The 21,302-nt window shown below is 46.2% G+C and overlaps 1 protein-coding gene across 2 annotated transcripts in view; it reads left to right on the forward strand.

The window, feature by feature from the left end:
• The window catches only part of PACS1 (phosphofurin acidic cluster sorting protein 1), a 148,815-nt gene that overhangs the window by 9,006 nt on the left and 118,507 nt on the right, over nucleotides 1-21,302 (forward strand). For both annotated transcript variants that reach the window (XM_040409020.1, XM_040409021.1), the window contains exons 3-8: nucleotides 1,912-2,001; nucleotides 3,835-3,960; nucleotides 6,195-6,339; nucleotides 7,970-8,061; nucleotides 8,291-8,374; nucleotides 13,906-13,965. In XM_040409020.1, the coding sequence (XP_040264954.1) occupies nucleotides 1,912-2,001; nucleotides 3,835-3,960; nucleotides 6,195-6,339; nucleotides 7,970-8,061; nucleotides 8,291-8,374; nucleotides 13,906-13,965 (597 nt within the window). The remainder of the gene's footprint in view (nucleotides 1-1,911; nucleotides 2,002-3,834; nucleotides 3,961-6,194; nucleotides 6,340-7,969; nucleotides 8,062-8,290; nucleotides 8,375-13,905; nucleotides 13,966-21,302) is intronic.

The following is a 21,302-nucleotide window of genomic DNA, read 5'->3' on the forward strand; positions in this document are numbered from 1 at the left end:
CGAGGGGGCGGTTTTCTGCTGCGGCTACCAGCAAGTAGACGCCCTACTTGCTGGTAGAGACATATATTATTATATTCTCCTATATCGCGCTATAAGGAATGTAACTATACAAAAAAAAAAAAAAAGACTTTTGTGGGGTGACAGAAGCCCTTTAATTTTTGATACGTAGAATTGTCTGTTGTTTTTGACATTCAGTGTCGTATTGTTCTAAATCTAATATAACTACTGCTCCTCCTTTGTCTAATGACAATATTCTTTTGTTCTTGAAGTTGTTTTATCGCTTTAAATTCTGCTGGGCTTCGATTATTTCTTCTATTAGGTTGTATTTTCATTGTTCTAATATCGGCTTCTACATTTTTCTTAAATGCTGCCAGTTCATAACTTATTTCTTGCCTAGGGTACATCTTTGATTTTAATTTCAAATCTGTATGTGTATAATTATCATTTTGTATAGAATTAGTAATTATTGGGTTTTTGATAAAAAAATATTTTTTAAGACATAATATTCTGATGCATTTTTCAATTCCGATGAAAGTGTTAAATTTTGCTGACGGTGCAAATTTTAATCCTTTAATAATTAAATTGGACTGTGATACTGTTAATTCAATCGAGCTTAAGTTAATAATGGCATTATCATCATTGATGGTTAATTCCTGTAATTTTTTCTTTTTTCTCTCTGTCCCTTTTCCTCTCCGTGTTCTTTTTTTCTTGTATCTATTGGCTCCTGGTGATGGTGGTGATGGGATTGGTGTATATTCTCCCTGTTTTGCATATGTTACTCATCGATTACAACTGCACAGTCACAGTGTCCCGATCGTAAATAACAGACACTTCAGAGGACAAACTAAAGATATTAGCGTTAAAAGACTATACAAGTTGTGGTCTATCAAACATTGCAACCGCGTATTATTCGTAAGGAACTTTTGTATTGATTCATCAGGAATTCTCAACAAGGATTTATAGACAAACATACCTGGACGATAAACAGATATATGAAATCTTTTTCGAATTTAATTTGAAAATTTCATCAAAACCATTCGATTTTTTTAAATTTTTTTTTTACCCGATTTTTATTCGATAATATTCGATAGTCTTATCCACTTGTAATTGGTTATATGGTCATAGTTTACAGTTTATATGCAGAGCGATTGTAAAGTTTTAATATTATCTATAACAATTATATCAAATCAATAATTTTAATAAATGTGTTATATATGTGTGACATTCAGATGGTGAGTGCCTGCTGATTAATTTATATTTAATCTTAATTTAGTTGTTTTTTCTGGCCATAATGTTTTATTTCTCGCTCGTGTCATTGGAGGACACGGGCACAGTGCATACAGTGGCGGACACTAGGAGGGGGACACTACCAATGATGATGCATTTCAGGCTGCAGAGACCGACTGTAGTTTGGTTATTGAGCTTTGACTAGTCTACTCTAAGGTTTATAAGTGTTTTTACTTCAGGATTTTTTTTAATTTCACTTAAAATTTTTACGTTTTACCCCCACTTTGCTTTTATTCTTGTGAGACATCTAAGGGTTAACAGACTTCCTAATCCCATTTTAAAAACGTTGAAAATTCATACTTCTGTGTGAACGGAAAAAAATATTTCAGGATGTTACAAACCTGATTTTATTAATTTAACCCTGTTTAGGGCTTGTGTTTAGATGTACAGTATAGATAGTTACTCCTCCTAGAAATGTCTAACTATTTACCACCGGCGTGCCTACACAGGCTGGACAGTGTCAGAGGACATACATTCTAGGAGGAATAACTTAGGGACGATGCACCGCAGAGTCCAAGAAAGATACTCCAGGCGAGTCATAGGGAATACAGGTACTACATGAAGTGGGTATGTCTGGAAAGCTGACGAGGTCCTCACTAATGAGCATTGATTTTTTTTCCATAGGGCTCAAAACGAATTCTGCGTTCCAATGAAATCTCCCTCCCGACCAGCGGGGTGTCAGAGACTGAGCTCCAGCTAACGTTCTCGCTGCAGGTCAGCTCCAATAGGCTTGTGTTTCCATTGAGTTTCTGGAATTTTATTGCATTTATAGTATTCTGGATTTAATTTAGTCTGTCATTTATGTCTACTCTTCTTTATTCTCTTAGTTTTAATCTGTTTATCCCATGAATACAACCCCTATCTGAAATGAACATGGAGCTGCCATTAGATAATCACCGCTAGTTCAGTATCTCCCATACCAAAGAGAAGAGCTGGGTCTACATACACATTTCAAATGAATGGCTGTCCATTTAATGCATGGACGGGGATCAGCTCTCCATTCGGGTCCCAAGTGGGGGAGCTCCCTTTATGACATCCATATGCCCTAATGGGGTATATAGACAGTTTACTTACATTACTTACCTCCTCATCGGCGCTGGCTCCCCGCTCCTTCTCCTCCAGGCTTGTGATGCTCTGCTGGGCTCCCTTGATGGCAACATCTGGTTTGACATAGCCGCAGCCTATCACTGAGCACGGCGGAGACCGGATCCCCCTGCATCATGTGACCATTTGACATGACGTAAGGGCAGTTGTTCACCACTGCAGGCAATGATTGGCTGCGGCTAAGTCAAACCACATGTTGACATCAAGAGAGCTCAGCAGAGCATCGCAAGCCTGGAGGAGAAGTGGTGGGGAGGCCCCGGGAAGCAGGTACGTCCTCTTTCCTTTACAACCCCCCCCCCCTTCATTCTTGCACAAACCCTTTTAAGCTATCTGTCCTGGCATACCTGGCGAGCCCCAATTCCAGTGTGTATTTTAGAGACCTCTACGTTGTGCCGTTCCTCTGTTATGCCTCCTAGAAATGTAAGAATAAAATGACAACTGGGTGTTTGCTGTGGGTTTGTCTCTCCATTCAGTTGCTGGACTGTTTCATAGACGGCCGGATGGTTGCTAAGTACTGACTATATCACCATCGCTAGTGCTGGAGGATAATCTCACTGCTCATATAGAGAATGCCCATATGCTCTACACAAAGTGAATGGCATGTGTGGATGAATTAGAGAGAAATGGACCGCTAATCCAGCTACAGGGATAGCCGATATTCCGTGTATAAATGTATGTGTGCTGTGTGAGGGACTCTAATCACCTAACCTGCAGGCGCCATGCATGTAGTATGACACTCGGAAAGAATAGGGCAGGCAACTAAGCGGTGACGGTTCTGGTCACAGCATACCTGAGCCAGCTTCAATTATACACCATATCTCATGTACATATAGTGAAAGCCATATTTGGATCCCTTTGCTCTGTGGACGCCACTAATAAGGTTGGACCTCCTCACCACAGCACACACCCTAGTTGGCTTGTGGCTCATTTATTTGGATACACTGTATCTTATAGGGGACCTTGTTCCACCTATTAGCAATTACAAAGCAGCAACAATTCTTTTTGGTCTGTGGACAATCAGAATGCAATGTCTTACAATACTGGTGCTTCACCTAGGCCCGCAGTAACATCTCTGCCTATCTATACTGGGTTTTTTATTTATTTTAAACGTTCTTCTAGTGATTGTATATTAAATTGGAATGTAAACCTCTTCCAACAGTTTTTCAGGGAATATATACAGACACAGCCTATTGACAAGGGGGATGGTGACAATCGGTTATTTATCCATAAATATTCAGTAAAAATAACAGAGGAACAGCACAACATGGAGTTCTTAGAAAAGATGCTCCAGAATTGTTATTTCTTGATGACTGGAGGCATTTCTCGAAGCAGTCATGTGAAGAGAACTGACCGGTCCTCCATAATGGAGTCAGTCATTGCAGTATTACAATCCTGTTATCGTGTCGGGGTGTATAAGTAAGTGCCTGCTGTTCTTCTTCTTAGTATCCACACTTCTTAAAGAGAAATGCAAACCGCTTACAAATCATGTTACAACGTCGCAAGAGATACAAGAATCGGACTATCCTGGGTTATAAAAGCCTGGCTGTAGGAGTTATCAATATGGCCGAGGTAAGGTAGCGGTATAGATCTCGAAATGGAAACAATATTAACGTATAAGGCGAAATTTTAGTTTGTCTTTTCTAATAAACTTGCAAAACTAAAATTCTGTTTTCACTTTGTTATTATGGGGCATTGAATGCGGGATGATGGGAAACTTGATTTTATTTTTATTTTTATCCCAAGGCCACAACATGTGATTAAAAGTGAAAGGGTCTGAAGATTTTCTGAATGCATTGTAAACTGCAATAGTATGCTGTTGCAATTTATGGTGATCAGAGCATTAAATAATAGAAAACTTTTTTCAAGGGGTTAGCCAGTTTTCCATATTGATGACCTATCCTCACTGTTTACCCACTCGCCTTCGACATAGCAGCAGTGAGCAGGTGTAATTGCAGCTCCTCCACCCCCATTCACTTCAATGAGAAGGAACATGTGGAGTTTAACTGCTTCTTCCCATTGAAGTGGATGGAACGACGGAGTCGTAATTACATTGCTCACTGCTGCAGTGTCCATGGCGAGCGGGTAAACCGTGAAGAGAATGCAGTTCTTTTATGAGCTGATCGTGGGGGTGCTGGGAGTCAGACCCCTCCATCTGATATTGACCTCTCCTGAGAATAGGTCATAAATAGAGGATTTAATCAGGGTTTAAGTGAATTGCGTAATAGATTCCGTTCTCACAGAATCCATCACGTAATTCAGTGCCGGCTTGCCGCATAATACAAGTGTATGGCCAGCTCTGAGGGTTCCATTCTGCTGGCCATACACTTATATTATGACGGCATGAAAAACGGAATGCCTCTAAAGGTGCGAGAACGGAATCCATTACGTAATTCACTTAAACCTCGAACTTCACTCAACTCTAGTCATAAATGTAGGTAACTGGCCAACCCCTTTAACAATATAAAAAAACATATTTGCTGCATCTGTTAAACCAATAAAATCTAAAAATATTTATCACATGCAGGAAATTGCAGATTTGCTGTTTTTTTTTTGGCTACCTCCCCCCATCAAAAATGAATAAAAAGTGGGACACCAATATTGTTCCCATGCAAAAACAAGCCCTCAAATAGTTCTCTAGATGGAAACATTAAAAGATTATCAGAATATGGTGATGCAAAAGATATATATATTTTTTTACAAAGGTTTTTTTTTAAGCATCAAAATTTAATAGAAACAGGCCCCCTGATTTTATTGCGGCACCCCGAGAAGGATTTCAGGCCAAATAGAACTTCTCTTGCCACACATTTGATCACCGCTGCAAAACTCCTTTTTCCAATTAAATGGAGGGAAACAGATCCCCCCACTTTGTCCATGTGGTATGAGAAAACAAACTTTCTATGTCAAATGGAAGAATTGGCGGGGTGGGAGAACAACAAAAGGAGTGAGTTTCTAAAAATATGGCAACCTTGGCTCTTACACATGGAAGAGAGTTATGCTTCGGTTTAAGGGTAGATCCATCAGATATGGCCTAATAGTTCACATGAACTGGAGGTTTATTTTATGCAAGTGATATGTATCTGCTTGATTGGTTGAGATCCTGACTGACCTTTATTTATGAACTTCATTTATTTTTAGTTGTTGTTACTTTTGTTTGTTCATTATATACTGCACTGATCAATATGGAATAAGATTAACAGTAGGAGATGTGTCCTTTAACTTAATTGTGTATGAGGTAACAGTCAACATCAGCATGACTGGAGGAGTCGGATGACTCTAGCTTATTGTAATTATACTGTTACCCTTTATTTGTCTCCCATGTCACCCTGAGGTACTAGGGTGGGTCTTATAACCATTTTGCTTGAAAATCAGAGAAATGTCCTAATGATCTCTATTTGTACCATACCCTCTGATATACAATATTGTGTTATACGTGTCTTGTTATTGAAAAAGACATAAATAAAGATAACAAAAATGCTGTTGTTTTTTTTTTTTTTATCACTGTGATCATACTGCCCCACAGAATAAGGTTGCCATGTCATTTTTAGCGCACAGTGATAATAAATAAGCTTTCGTATGACTATATAAAAAGTTATTTCTCTTGAAAGGCAGAATAACTGCCGCAGTATCTGGAGGTCTACCAGGGTGTCTTTCAAGCTTAGACATCCTGAAGCAGTTACAGTATTTGATTGATTCACATGAAGATGGCTATGTTCAAACAAACTGCTTCTTTATGAGTTTCAGTAGAGGGTATATATTTTTGTTGCGTAATCTCATATTTCGCTTTTCCACCACTTTTCTTTCAGGTTTTGCAGTTTCCCAGTGAAAGTGGCCTTGTCTTGTCTCTTCATAGCCATGCCAAGGATGTTTCTTTGCCTGTTGCCGAGATAAATATTCATTCTCTCTCCAGTCAGCCAATTGACCACGAGGGCCCAAAAGCCAAATTATCTGGTATGACATCTGTGTTTTCAATTGCTTATTTTAAAAATAGTTATGAATAATCATTGGTTAATTTAAAGGGTTATTCCGTTAATGTGTAATATGTTGGGGGTGCAGTTTAAACCATAATAGCAGTTCTCTCCTCAACGATCCCAAACCTTTCCTGTAGGGGTGGGTGATATTGCCTAAAATCTATATTGCGATATAATTTGAAGCATGTGCGATATGCGATATATATTGCGATATATTATTTTCTTCTGTATGTATACAAAAAATACAAATTAATAAACTTTGCAAGAAATTTCATCAGCCCTATGCCATTTGCCATCAGTCAGCGTCAGCCACATGGCATTTGCCAATTGCCATCAGCAGAAATGTCCCCCAGAGCCAGTGCCATCAGCCCCATAGCATTTGCCATCATCTATCAGACTGTCTGATGATGGCAAATGCCACATGGGGCTGATCTGATGGCACTGGCTCACTGCTGGGGGACACATGTCTGATGATGGCAAATGCCATGGGGCGCTGATCTGATGGCACTGGCTCACTGGGGGACACATGTCTGAATAAGACATGTGTCCCCCAGTGAGCCAGTGCCATCAGATCAGCGCCCCATGGCATTTGCCATCATCAGACATGTGTCCCCCAGCAGTGAGCCAGTGCCATCAGATCAGCCCCATGTGGCATTTGCCATTATCAGCCCCCCATGGCATTTGCCATCATCAGACATGTGTCCCCCGTGCTATATATTCAGACAGAGCAGCCAGTCTCAGTGCCATCAGATGATCAGGTTCTGGCCATCCTTTGCAAAATAATCCTTTCCTTATCCACTCCCCCCCCCATCCCCCTCCAACCCTGATCCTCCAGCAAGAGTCACCGTCCCCCCACAAGAGTCGCTGTTATTATACTTACCTTTCCTGCAGGGTGCTCGGCAGCGGCCGGCTAATGGAGTCCGCAGATGTGGCGTCTTCTTCAAGCACTGGGCGGCACATACAGCGTCAGCAAAGCGGGCTGAAGCTGTGTGCACGCCGGCCCTGGCCAGTACAGCGCGGTGCGGAGTCGGGAGGCCAAGGAGCGGTGAGCCAGAAGCTTCTGCGCAATCATTCACTACCGCTCCGTGGTCATATCGCGGGGCGGCGATATAGGCGATATACACACAATCCATATCGTGGCACACCCCTAATTTCCTGTACTGATGCTACCCAGCCCCTCCTTTATCTCAGCATCCTAATTCAGTCATGACATTCTGACACAGGTGCACGTGACCACTGCAGCCAACCTGGCTTCTACAGCTGGCGATTGACTGCAGCAGTCATATGTCCCTGTGATGTAATGTCATAGCAGGACCTGGAAGCAGAAATTGGTGGAGGACTGGGCAACTTCAGTATGGGGCCCCGGCCGTTGCTGACTCCCTCTGGTCTCCTCATGTCAACTTCCCATTTGATGCGGGTCACGTAGCTGTGGCAGCCAGTGACTGGCAGAACTGGTGATGTGCCTACCCAATGCGACCCAATAAAAGGAATGGTAACTTTCACTTGGTGATCTGTTGGTTCATTGTCTAGAAAAAGTACTTTTAATCCATATGCAAATGAGCAGTTAAGTGAAGATCTTAATGTTAACACGTGTTCTTATTTGTCTTTAGACCGTTCCCCAGATATTGAAAATTATTCAGAGGATGAAGATGAAAGCTTCTCATCAGAACAAGAGGGGAGCGATGACCCTTTACATGGGCCGGTAAGTAATGGATCCTGTGATTCTTCATCATCCTTTCAGAGATAATCTCTTTCAGCTCTGTTAAATGATCCTGTCCGAAGCATAAGCAAAATTATTTTCTAAGGAAACGCTCCCCTTTCCCTTTTCCCCCATTTACTGCATTTTTAGTTTTGTTTAGACCCAGAGATCTCAAAACAGGGATCCATGTACAGACATTTATACTTATGTCATCAAATTGTATTTCTTTTAGGATTTTTACTTTGAGGATGAAGAAGTGCGAAAGGTTAAGGTGAAGTCCCGCAGAAAGATCCCAGCCTCATCAGCTATAACTAGAGTGAGACTCATGTTTATGTGCTTTATGTGCAGTGTCTTCCTGTTGTCTGGACGGTATCTGTGTTCTCTGCCGGCTTTCTGCAGTAGTAGTTATGTAGTAACTGTGGGCAGGTAGCAGGAGATTAAGCGTTACCCAGGTCTGTTGTAATCTAGGAGCTTCTTGTAACTGCTCTCTGCTAGTTATTTGATAGAAGTTCTGAATGAGGGACTCCTTTAAAAGGGTTTTCCAAGACTTAAATACTAATGGCCTATCTTTAGGATATGTCATGATTATCTTATCGGTGGGTTTCTGACACCCGGGACCCCCGCCAATCAGCTGTTTAAGAAGGCACCGGTACTCCTGTGAGAGCTGCGGCCTTCTCCCTGCTCACCAAGCACAGCGCCGTACATTGTATAGCGCCTGTGCTTGGTATCACGCTTAACCCCATTCTCTTGAACGATGACCGTCATGTCACATGGTCTAGGGAAAGCTAAGAGAAGGCAGAGTTGCTACTGTGAGCACCACTGCCTTCTCGAACAGCTGATAGGTGGGGGTCCTGGGAACCATTTCTTAAAGGGGTTATCCAATTTCAAGAAAACCTTCCCACATGTGTCGGGCCCCTCACCAGTAATATACTTGCCCTGCTTCCCACTCCTGGTGCCGCTCCTGGTCCCTGCACCGCGGCTGCTGCTTCTCCCTGCACACGGATGAAAACATCCGGTGTCGGGGGGGGGGGGGGGGGGGCAGTCAATGGCAGGCGGGGACGAGACTCCCTAGCATCACCCCTGTCCCCGCCTGCTCCACCCGACACCGAATGTTTTCATCCGTGTGCAGGGAGAAGCAGCAGTGGCGGTGTGGGGACCAGGAGCGGCGCCGGGAGCTGGGTAAGTATATTACCGGTGAGGGGCACGGCTCATGTGGAAAGGGGGGGGGTTTCCTTGAAATTGGATAACCCCTTTAAGATCAGTTTCATACGCAACCTCCCTGTATGGCTTTGCTGCAGACACAGTTAATCAACTGCAAGCAATAAGCCAGTAGTGGAAAAAAAGGTCATGGCTGGTTTCAGTTGTTTGTAATTAGTCCATGAACCATGGTCCGTGTACTCGCATCATTGGACAGGAACTCACTGCATCATTAAACACTATGACGCGGTGGCTTCCGGTCAGATGAAGAGCGGTTGGTTGGGGAAATGCAGCTGTCACATAAGTGTATTTTCCAGATCGGACATGTTCTGTGAAACTGGGTTAAAGCAGATACTGCGCCAAATGAACCGGTGTAATAAGTGGAATGCAGGCATGTCATTTTACAGTTTCATATTATCAACTTTGCTATTGTTAACATTATTATGGTTTTCTCGTGCATGGCATTGGGGGACACAGCACCATGGGTATACGTCCAACTACCACTAGGAGGCACTAGATACAAAAAGTGTTGGCTCCTCCCAGGTGGGCTATACCCTCTCCACAGGCACGAGGCTATTCAGTTTTAGTCTAGTGTCTGTAGGAGGCAGACCTGTCCTGCTTTTTTTGCAGGTCCTGCTGCTTTTTTCTTTTTTTTCTTTTTTTTCTCTCTTCTGCAGGTCTCGGTGATCTCCACCGTTAAACCTGCTGCAGGCTGGGGCTCCATAGTTTTCCACTTTAGTCCCCCCCTCCCCACGGGCGCGTACTTCGGTACCATCGCCGGTCACCCAGTCCCCACAGACTGCATCCGCAGCAGCTTGCCGGCATTCCCACAGTTCTCGTGTTGTCTGCCGAAGGGGTGACCCTGCGGCGCCCGCAGACATCGGATGGTGAGTATATCGGACAGTGAGTATATTCCCCTGTCCCTGTGTCCCTGCCCCAGGGTTAGGTTCCCTCCTGTGGCCAGGGGGGTGGTGGAATTCACCTTAGCCGGGGGTCCTGCCATCTTCCTCCAAGACAACCCCCCCCCCCCCCCGCCCTTTTTTTTTTTCTTGGTGGGGGGGGGTTATATTCTTGTTTCCCCTCCTTTCACTTGCCCCTTGGTTGGTTTTTCTCTCCTCCTTGGCCACACAGTCTTCTCCCCGGCCTTCCCCGCTACTTTAGTCCCCGGCTTCTGCCGGGACTAGGCCTCTTCTTCCACGGCCCGTTCCTGGCTGCCAGGTCCTCCGTTTGCCCTGATCCGCCCATCCCCACGCGTCGCTTCTCCCTCCTCACCTAGTTTTGTGGGTCCGGAGGGCCCTCGGTCGGCCGCGATTTGCCCCGCCCCCCTCGCTCCATTCCTGGCCGCCTCATGAATCGAGGCCGCAACTTTTGGGCCTGCTAGGCCGCGATCTTCCCGGCCCCTCCTCCTTGCCTCCCGGGCTTTTCTGACCCCGCCCGGCCCTCGGGAGGGGCTATCTCCTCCACCCTTTCCTGGTCTAACGTGGGTTTTCTGTTGGAGGGGGTGGCTACCCCCCCTCAATTGCTTCATTTCTCCTGTAGCCCTCCTGACCACCTCTATAGCTGCTGCAGCACCTCTTTGGGGAACATGGCATCCGGGTCCAGATAAGACAGCCTCTGCTGGCTGCTCTATGAGGGTCTCCTCTCCCAGCCTCTCTTCGGATCGCCACGTGTTTCACGTGCGTCCGCTGTCTACGAAGGCTGCCATGCGGTCAGCCTGTCCCTGCTTGTGTGCAGTACCTCTTCCAAGACCCCATCGTGTCCCCTGACCAATCCTTTTGTGTAGGTCCCCCCTGAATGGGCTCCCTCCCTGTCAAAGCCATGGGAGTCTTGTCCGACTCTCCCAATCCCTGGCGGAGTCGCTGGACCGCTACCTACCCAAATTGCGGCCCCCTCTGCCCTCCCAGGTCCTCCCTGCAGATGGGGCACGCTCAGATACCGGGTCCGGCAAGGGGTAGCTCACAGTACAACCTCAGGTGGTCTCAACAGGGTTCCACCCCTCCTCGGCATCCTCTGGTCCTCCCCAGGACAGGCCTGAGGCTGGTGATGAATCCTTTCCTGTCACCCCACCTGTTGCCTCTAGGGACACCTCTGCACCGATTCCTTCGGAACAGAGCATCAGGCGGTCTTCCTCCATACAGAAGCCCTCTGGGAGGTCAAGACTAACGTGCACGGAGTAACCTCTCCTACCCAGGGTTGGTATTCCCTCTAGTGGATTTTCGGATGGCGCTCCCCTGACTGCACAGGTATTCAACCGCACAGGTAAGGCAGCCGTCCCCGTGTTTAGCATACTGAGTCACCTACGTGGTGTCTCTGGTACGTACGCCTTCTCCTTAACAGGTGGGTACCTGCACCACTGCCATAGGCTGTACCTGACAAGCCTTCCTGGTTCCCCTATACCAGGGGCTATGCTCTACACATTTGAGAGTGTTTCCACCAGGTCCCCATCCTGGTGCTGGTGTTTGCCACTCTACCTCATTACAGGGGGTCCCTGTTCTAGGCAAGCTGTTAGCTCAGGCAAACGCCTCCTGTAGGTTGGTGAGAAAAAGCTATTAAATCTGTCTGTTTCCAGCCGCCTTGCTCCTTTCATATGTAGAGTACCTTCACCTACTCCAGATGCTGAAGCCATTACTTTTGGCTGGCTCTATGGTGTTCCATGCGGCACTATTTCTCCCTTCCGGGCGAGATATACAGGCCGCCTTCAATTGCCGTAGCAATTGCACCTGTCTGTTCCAAGCCACTTTGCTCCCTTCATAGGTAGAGTACCTACACCATCTCCAGATGCTGTAGCCAATACACCTGTCTGGTCGTATCTCTGCACTACACAGCCGTGTTTCTACTTTACAGGTTGAGGACCTGTACCCTCCAAATGCGGTAGCATTCCCAGATGCTGTGGCTATGTTTCCACTCTCCTTAGAGTGCAACATGCAGCCACTTTACCTATATTTTAGGCGTGTGTTTGTAGTACCCAAAGTGCTGGGCCCTATGGTGCAATCTGTGGCCCATACAATTTCTGTATTACTGGGTGCTTTCTGCCCCCGGGTTCTAATCTGTGCTGCGGATGTTGGTTCCATCCTTTTAGTTCTTCCATACATCTGCCACTCCGTTACTGTCGTGCTCAATGGTCTCCTTGTACTTCTCAAGGCACTGTCTACAACAGGCCATCCTGGTTCAGCATGTGCATGGTTACCATATCTGGCAGGGGTGGGCCAGCCCAACCCCCACCTTTGTCGGTCTAGTGCTACTTCTGGTAGCTCCAGTATATGGCTGATCTGTTCTGATCCGGCGGGTTGATTGTTCCCTTTATGGGTTCCAATAGCCTTGTGGTCCTCTTGGGATTCGTGTCTCTTTTCCTATCCTCCCACGTTAAGTACCTGGTATTGAGTGGTTTAGTGCTACGGTTTGCAATTCCGCCGTATGGTCTCCTTCGGGAAGGACCTCCTCCTGTTGTAGAACCTTTCCTCCTTAGGCTGTTTGGAGTACTCTCCTTCTACTCCCATGTCTCTCAGTCCAGTGTGTCCCTGCTGAGATTTCCTGGGCCTGTATCTGGTTCCTTTTTTCCCTGATACTTCATATGCCCAGTTTCCTCTGGTCTTACGCTTCACAGTGATATCTTGTTTTCAGAGGCTCGAGCCTCGTCTCCTGTTTTTGAGACGCAGGTCTTATCATTCTCTTTTCCTGGCCTTTACCTACAACCCCCTCCTTCTCCAAGGGTTGGCGGTTTCCTCTAGCAGCCTTGGGTTTTCACCTTTCTATAGGGCGCTTAACTTCATCACCTGCCTTGCGGTGAGGGGAGACCTGCTCCCTTCACATGTGAGCCTTGCTATGGCTTCCCTCACTCGTTTCGCTTCCAGTACTTCCTTGTTTCCTTTCTCCCCTGGCCTGTCAGGGGTTGGCCACAGGTTTTTTCGCTCTTTGGGTCTGAGACAATTTAGAGCGTTAGGTAGTTCCAACACACGGTGCTGTCCTAATTTTTTTTTTTCTCTAGCCCTTGGCTGAGCTCGGTGTTCCCCTTTGCCGCCTTCTTGCATTTGGGATTTTCTTCCAGGCATTTGTCCTGGGGTGCTGGCAATCTTCACTGCTTCTTCCTTGAGGTTTCTTCCTTGTTATGGAACCTCTTGCCCATTCCGTGTTTTTTCCTGTTGGGTCACATGGTTCTCCTGCACCTGTATGCCCGACCGGTGGCATGGCTGTTCTTTTCCCACCCTCGGGGACTGCTTTGGGATGTCCCATGGTGCTGTGCCCCCCAATGCCATGCACAAGAAAATTGGATTTTTTGTACTCACTGTAAAATCCTTTTCTCGTAGTGGGCATTGGGGGACACAGATCCCACCCTATGTTTTTACTTCCGCTTCTCCGGGCTGGTCTCTTGATCTTTCCCGGTACGGGAGTTGTTGGTTCCTTGCCTTTCTTCTCTCTCCTACTGCTTTTGGTACAAACTGAATAGCCTCGTGTCTGTGGAGAGGGTATAGCGCAACAGGGAGGAGCCAACACTTTTTGTGTCTAGTGCCTCCTAGTGGTAGTTGGACGTATACCCATGGTGCTGTGTCCCCCAATGCCTACTACGAGAAAAGGATTTTACGGTGAGTACAAAAAATCCAATTTTCTCTTGTCATAAACCATTTGTCTGATGGAATTTTACTCTCATTCCAGCAACCAAATATAAAGCAGAAGCTGAAGTCCCTTCTGAACAGATTTAAAGTTTCAGAGGAGGTAAATATGGAGACCATCTTTTTTTTTTTTTTTTTTTTTTTTTAAATATACTTCCATCCCTATGTTCTGTCAACCAGATCAAACTCCGTCCTATCCAACATAGATCTTGAAAAACTGGAAGCCATGAAATTTAAGAAATACACTTGGGAGACCTAACAAACTGTAGGCAAACATCCAAATTGTCTCATTCACATTAGTTACTTGTGTTTATAGCTCTGGGTTAATAAAAGTCAGATCAGTTATACATCATTAATTGCTGAATAAGTTATAACCGTCAATGCTATTTGCTATTCGATAGCATCCAGACCCTATGTAAATGCAGACATTGTATCTGCCGGTACTACATCTTGGGGTACAACATTCCATCATTTCACTACACTGAGTGTAACCCCTTCCCAACCACCTCCCGTAAATATACGACCAGCGGTCGGGTATTTAGAAATGGTGCCCACTTGCAGCGCCATTGCCACCTGGTGCCTGCTGTTACTACTCATGTACACAAGTTTATTGAAAGGTTAGGTACACTTTATGCTTCATTCACTATATTACATTGGACGCTTCGTTGCAGATTCTTTTAAACAAGCACGACAATGATAGCCCGGCATACTGCACTGGGCTCCCTGACAGAAACCTAATGGACTCTTTTATAGTCACTCAGTCCGTTGGGTGCTGTTGATTTCAGTCATATGATGGATTTGTTTTTCTGTGCCTAGAATGAAATAAAGGCAGAAATAACAACGCCAATGTAATGTATCCTTAGTTTGTTTTAGGGATAGCCTTTTATAGCCATACATGTATAGTAACACACATAGTGACCAGTGAACCCACCACCTGTCAATCACCCAATCAGGACCTGATCACCCACTTGTGCTTCATTGACATGTATAGTTATGAGTGACCCCACCACTTGCTGATCAGTCTGGGGGTTCCTTTCCAGACCCTGTATTTTCTCTCCTAAACTACAAAGGAGAGAGCCTTGTATATGTCTAGCCACCCTGATCTGAATCATCATTTACTGTCTGTATGTCTCAGATGGAAATAACCCTTTAAGTTGTATTGCTTCCCCTCAACGTGATCCTTGAACCAAAAAAGGTTATGCATTGTGATGATAATCATTAAAAGTGGTCTGTACAGACCAAGAATTAGGTTTAGTGGGCAGTGCAAAAACTGCAAGATTTTGGGATTTTAAAATGATATAGTAGCCACCAATACTCCTTTTTATGGCAGTCACTAAGTGACCTTAGGTTGGGCTGCTGCCTTTTCGGCCTGGTCTAAGCATTGCACAAGTCCCCCATGCAGCGGTGAGCGGGGGCTCGGCTCTCACATGAGAGCCGCGCTCCTGCTCTGACAGCCTCGACAGGCAGGAGTGCCAATCTGGGCTGTTTAACTCCTTACATGCTGCGTGTAAGCGGTGACAGAGGGGGCGGACTCCCTCTGTCTCCCATCGGCACCCCGCAAATCTGATCGCGGGGTGCCGATGTGTATATAGGCTGCCTGGGACCTGGTGTAGGCCCCAACCCTGCCTTGAGTGGTCAATGTCAGTATAGTACTGACATTAAAATGCAATGTACTATAGGAATAGTGCATTATATTTTAGAAGCAATAAAAAGATTGCCTGTTAGTCTCCTTGTGGGACTATTAAGTGGTCAAGAAAAGCCCATTTATTCAATAAATAAAAAAATCCAATTAAAAAACGCTATTTTGCCATGAAAAAAAAGACATAGGATCTAGGGATCGACCGATTATCGATTTTACCGATATTATCGGCCGATATTCAGGATTTTGACAGTTATCGGTATCTGCATCTATTTTGCCGATATTCCGATAACGTATGGGGAACACAGAACGCGCTGCTCTCAGCGCTCTCTGTGTTCCCTCAGCAGCACAGGGGAGAAGGAAGCAGTGTCTCCCTCCCCCTGTGATGCTGCTGCCACTGCCGCCAATGAGAGGAGAGAAGACAGGAGGAGGGGAGGGGCTGTGGCCACTGCGCCACCAATGATGTTAACTCACTCATTCATTCAAATTGAACAGGAGGCGGGAGCTGGCTGCAGAATCACATAGCCGGCTCCCGACCTCTATGAGCAGTAGCTGCGATCCGCAGTAGTTAACCCCTCAGGTGTCGCGGATCGCAGCTACCGCTCATAGAGGCCGGGAGCCGGCTATGTGATTCTGCAGCCAGCTCCCGCCTCCTGTATATGAATAAATGAGAGATTTATGTTCATTGGTGGCGCAGTGCGCCCCCCCCCCCAAGCCCCCCAGTATTAGTCATTGGTGGCGCAGTGCGCCCCCCACCCCAGTATTAAAAACATTGGTGGCGCAGTGCGCCCCCCCCGCCCAAGCCCCCCCCAGTTTTAATCATTGGTGGCAGTGGCCACAGGGTCCCCTCTCCCCTCCTCCTCCGATCGGAGCCCCAGCAGTGTAAGCCTGGGGCTCCAATAAGGTTACCATGGCAGCCAGGACGCTATTGAAGCCCTGGCTGCCATGGTAAGCTCCATGCTGCTGTGTGCACAAAGCACAGAGCAGCAGGGACAGTGTGAGCTCCTATTCACCCTGATAGAGATCTATCAGGGTGAATAGGACAAGGGTTCTAGTCCCGAAGGCCTTGTTCACATCAGCGTTCTCCTGCTCCGTTATTGGAGCAGGAGAACGTAAAGGACGGATTCGGCACATAACTGAGCCGAACGGAGCCTACGGACCTCATAGACCCCCATAGACTATAATGGGGTCAGTTAGGTTTCCGCTCAGAAGATGATTTTGGTCCGCTCGGCTCAGTTATGTGCCGAATCCGTCCTTTCCGTTCTCCTGCTCCAATAACGGAGCAGGAAAACGGAAAGGCTGAACGCTGATGTGAACATAGCCTAAGGGGGCTAAAAGTTAGTAAAAAAAAAACAACAAAAAACCGCAAAATATTAAGTATAAATGAAAAAGAAAGATTTACAAAAAAAAACTAATTAAACATTAACAATAAAAATATTCATTTTCAGCAGATTTGTGTAGGATTTTTTTTTTTTTCCAAAGATGAAATTTCACAGAATATCGGTATAAATTATCGGCTATCGGCCTGAAAGTTCACAAATTATCGGTATCGGTATTGGCCCTAAAAAATCTATATCGGTCGATCCCTAATAGGAACCCTGCAATCTCATTTGAGAGAGAGGGAGCTTCCTTTCTCTAAACCACTAAGCTGCCACTATTGCAATTGACCACGGCATGTAAGGGGTTAAATGGCCTGAATCGTTGCTTCTGTCGGTCCGGGCTGTTGGAGCAGGAGCCTGGCTTTAAGGTGATCTGCTGAGCCCCTGTAAAAAAAACAATGCGGTGGCCTATAATAAAACCCATCAATGACCATCCTAATAACATGTATCAGCATCATTGAGCTGTTCTTAACAGCATTTACACGGCATTAAAAAAAATTGCTTTATGGCAGCCCCATGTGCCATAGCCACAGTGTAGACAGGAGGGGACCCTATTGACTGAGTTTTCTAGACATGCTCTGTGACTTGTGCAGAGGTCATTGTACAAGGAAGGAATAGATAAGCTTTAACATTCACCAATTATGAATGGTGGATCATGTCTTATCTATACACAGGTGGTATCAGTACAGGCAGGATTAGAATGACAGATAAGCAGGTAACTGCAGTAAAGTGATCTGTACAGACCAAGATGTGGCGCCAATTATTAGACATAGTGGCCAGTTTGAAAACTGCAGGATTTTTGGTTTTATTTTAAAGGGCTTCTGTCACCCCCAAAACTCATTTTTCATTTTTGGGCATATTAAAATCCTTATTGGATGACTATTCCCTATATAGGGCTCTTACCTTGTTCTGTGGCTTTGTTTCCTAAAAAAATCAAGCTTTTAAAATATGTAAATTACTTCACTACCAGCAAGTAGGGCGTCTACTTGCTGGTAGCCGCCGCATCCTCCTTTTAAAAAACCGCCCCCTGCTCCAGTTGATTGACAGGGCCAGTGAGCGCTCTCCTTCTCCGGCTGGCCCTGTCAGCATTTCAAATCCCGCGCCTGCGCCTTGCGTGTCTTCATTCGGCGCAGGCGCTCTGAGAGAAGGACGCTCGCTTCCTCAGCACTTCCTCAGTGCTCCTGCGCCGATGACGTCTTCTCTTTCGGGTTTAGAGGTGACGTCATCGGCGCAGGCGCACTGAGGGAGTGCTGAGGAAGCGAGCGTCCTTCTCTCAGAGCGCCTGCGCCGAATAAAGACACGTAAGGCGCGGGATTTGAAATGCTGACCGGGCCAGCCGGAGGAGGAGACTGGCCCGCTCGCTGGCCCTGTCAATCAACAGGAGGAGGGGGCGTTTTTTTAAAAGGAGGATGCGGCGGCTACCAGCAAGTAGACGCCCTACTTGCTGGTAGTGAAGTAATTTGCATATTTTAAAAGCTCGATTTTTAATAAAACGAAGCCACAGAACAAGGTAAGAGCCCTATATAGGGAATAGTCGTCCAATAAGGATTTTAATATGCCCAAAAATGAAAAATGAGTTTTGGGGGTGACAGAAGCCCTTCAAATGTAGATATCGACGTAGAAAATTAAAATAACATAATCAAAAATTGTCTGTGAAGGTTCTCATTTATCCACGTCATGGTATTTCTGTAAAGAATAAATCAAGGCAACTGGACTTACTGTAGATTTCTTGAAAACGTTTCACTCGTTCTTCCAACGAGCTTTCTCGGAATTGAGAAAGATCGTTGGAAGAACGAGTGAAACGTTTTCAAGAAATCTACAGTAAGTCCAGTTGCCTTGATTTATTCTTTACAGATAGAACCAAAAATTCTTTAAAAATATGTTAAACATAAAAAAGTGATTTACTGTATTCCCCCCCCCCCCCCCCCCCCCCCCCAAAAGTGGGGGGAAAAATGCCCCTGCGTCTTATGGGGCGAATGCTGCCATTTTACATCGCAGACTGCAACGTATCAGTTGGAGGGGGGAGGGAGGAGGGGCCGGTAGGCGGCGCAGGCACGTGACATCAGTGAGTTACGGCCGGCCGCCCGCTCTGCTCTGCCTGCTACAGGACATTTAGTAAGTAGTACAGATGGGGCTGGGGATCGGAACTTCAATTAAAGTTATTATTATAAAAGGTTTAGGCATTAAGGAAGTGAGTGAGCAGCGGGGCCGGAGTAAAGTGACCGCACCGGCCCCGCCGCATTTGCAGGACACCGGACCCTCCTCCCTCCCCCCTCCCACCTCCCACAGGTTTAGCTCCGGTATATTAGGGCATCTGTCTATGGCACTATTATGGGGTGGGGGATATGTGGATGGCACTGTTATGGGGTGGGGTATCTGTGGGTGACACATATATAGCAGTGCCATCCAGAGATCCACCCCCCATAACAGTTCCATCCACAGATCCACCCCCCATAACAGTACCACCCACAGATCCCCCCATAGTAGTGTCATGCACAGACCACTATTAGTTCAAAACCCACCAAAAGCACACCTTTTGGTTAAAAATATTTTTTTTCTTATTTTCCTCCTCAAAAACCTAGGTGCGTCTTATAGGGCAAAAAATACGGTAAACAGCAGGTCATTTTCTGATGACCCATTCCCTTTAACATGCGGTTCACAGAACATCAGAAAAAAGCTATGATGACATTTATGAGGATGATCTGCCTTCACCCAGAACCTTCATTATGCAGAAATTTACTTATTTAAAACTCATTGGAAGCTTCAGGAGAAAACAAGTCTTTCCTCCACAAGTCTTTTTTCATGCAAATCAACTTGCCTATCCTAATTTCAGTACCTTGCTCAGAATATTGGGGGAGATTTATCAAACTGGTGTAAAGTAGAACTGGCTTAGTTGCCCATAGCAACCAATCAGATTTAACCTTTCATTTTCCAAAGGAACTGTGAAAAATTAAAGGTGGAATCTGATTGGCTGCTATGTGCAACCAAGCCAGTTCTACTTTTACACCAGTTTGATAAATCTCCCCCAGTGTGTTTTTCCTGTAACTACCTGTAACACTGAGCACAGCGTTACTCCTAAAAGCACTTTTCTGCAGCACTGTGGTTCGGACTTACTTCATATACATAATCATACCCCTCCTGATATAGATGAAGTATTAGTATTATTAGTTCATTGTACTCCACATGTGTAGAATGGAATGGGACCTTAAAGTTTTTATTGAATGTTTTTCACTACCATATTCCGCCCCTTTCAGGAGCCTGCGCCAAGCGCGCCGCTCCGAAAGGGTTAATGCAGCCACCAACGATATCGTAGACTCCTCGTGCGCCACAGTGCATTTTTATAACATGGGGGACTCCGGCTGCGGGCTGGCTACCTTCTGCCCGACTCGGGCTCCAGCGTCAGTGTGTGTTTTTTCCTTCGGGGGCGGGCACCTCCGGCCGGTGGGGGCAATTCGCGCTCCGCTACCAGGCCTCTTTTTTTGCCCCGGCAGTAGACCCTGGGTCTGCGGCATACTAGGCCGCAACTTTATTGAGGGGGAAGGGGGGGGGGAAGGCGGCAGCGAGCTGGCGCAAATTCTTCCCACCTAGCTGTCCCCTCCCCCAGAAGCCAGCTGAGCACCGCCCCGGTGTCTTCTAGGCACTTAACCCTTCCTGGCCAGCCACTTCTTTTAGGCCGGCGCCGGGTTAGAGGCAGTGCAGTTGCTAATACTCAAAATTAACCCTTCATACGTTATTTAAAATAAATAAATAAATGAAGCGCATTTAATACGCGCCCCGGCCCCCTCAGCACACATCATAACCGTGCGGCACCAGACTGGGCCCGTGCACTGGCCCGGTCAAAGGAGAACCTCTCACAGTCCCAATCCGCCCTACACGGTCGCTTAATTGATATTTCTCCATGCACCTGTGCAATACAGGGAACCCTGAAGGATTCCCAATCCGCCCTACACGGTCGCTTAATTGATATTTCTCCATGCACCTGTGCAATACAGGGAACCCTGAAGGATTCCCAATCCGCCCTACACGGTCGCTTAATTGATAATTCTGCATGCACCTGCGCAATACAGTGAAGGACCCCTGAAGGATTCCCAATACGCCCTTCGGGGCTGTTTGTGCAGGTGGAGGATTGTCAGCCAATCAAGGAGGACCTCTGACATTCTCAATCCACTCTCCTGGCTCGTTTGGTTGATAATTCTCCACCTGTGTAATCCAGTGGAGAACCTCTGACCATCCCAATCCACCCTCCGGGGTCGTTTGGTTGATAATGCACCGCCTGCGCATTCCAGTGGAGGGACCTCTAGAAGTTCCCATTCCACCCCCTGGGTAGTCTGCGACTGCCAGGGGCTTGATTCTGAGGGGTAGACCTACGCTCAAGCGGACCACAGCAGGACAGGGTCAGTCCGAGGGCGGGGGGGGGATCAC

This window comes from Bufo bufo, chromosome 10 (assembly GCF_905171765.1).
Source record: "Bufo bufo chromosome 10, aBufBuf1.1, whole genome shotgun sequence".
NCBI lineage: Eukaryota > Metazoa > Chordata > Amphibia > Anura > Bufonidae > Bufo > Bufo bufo.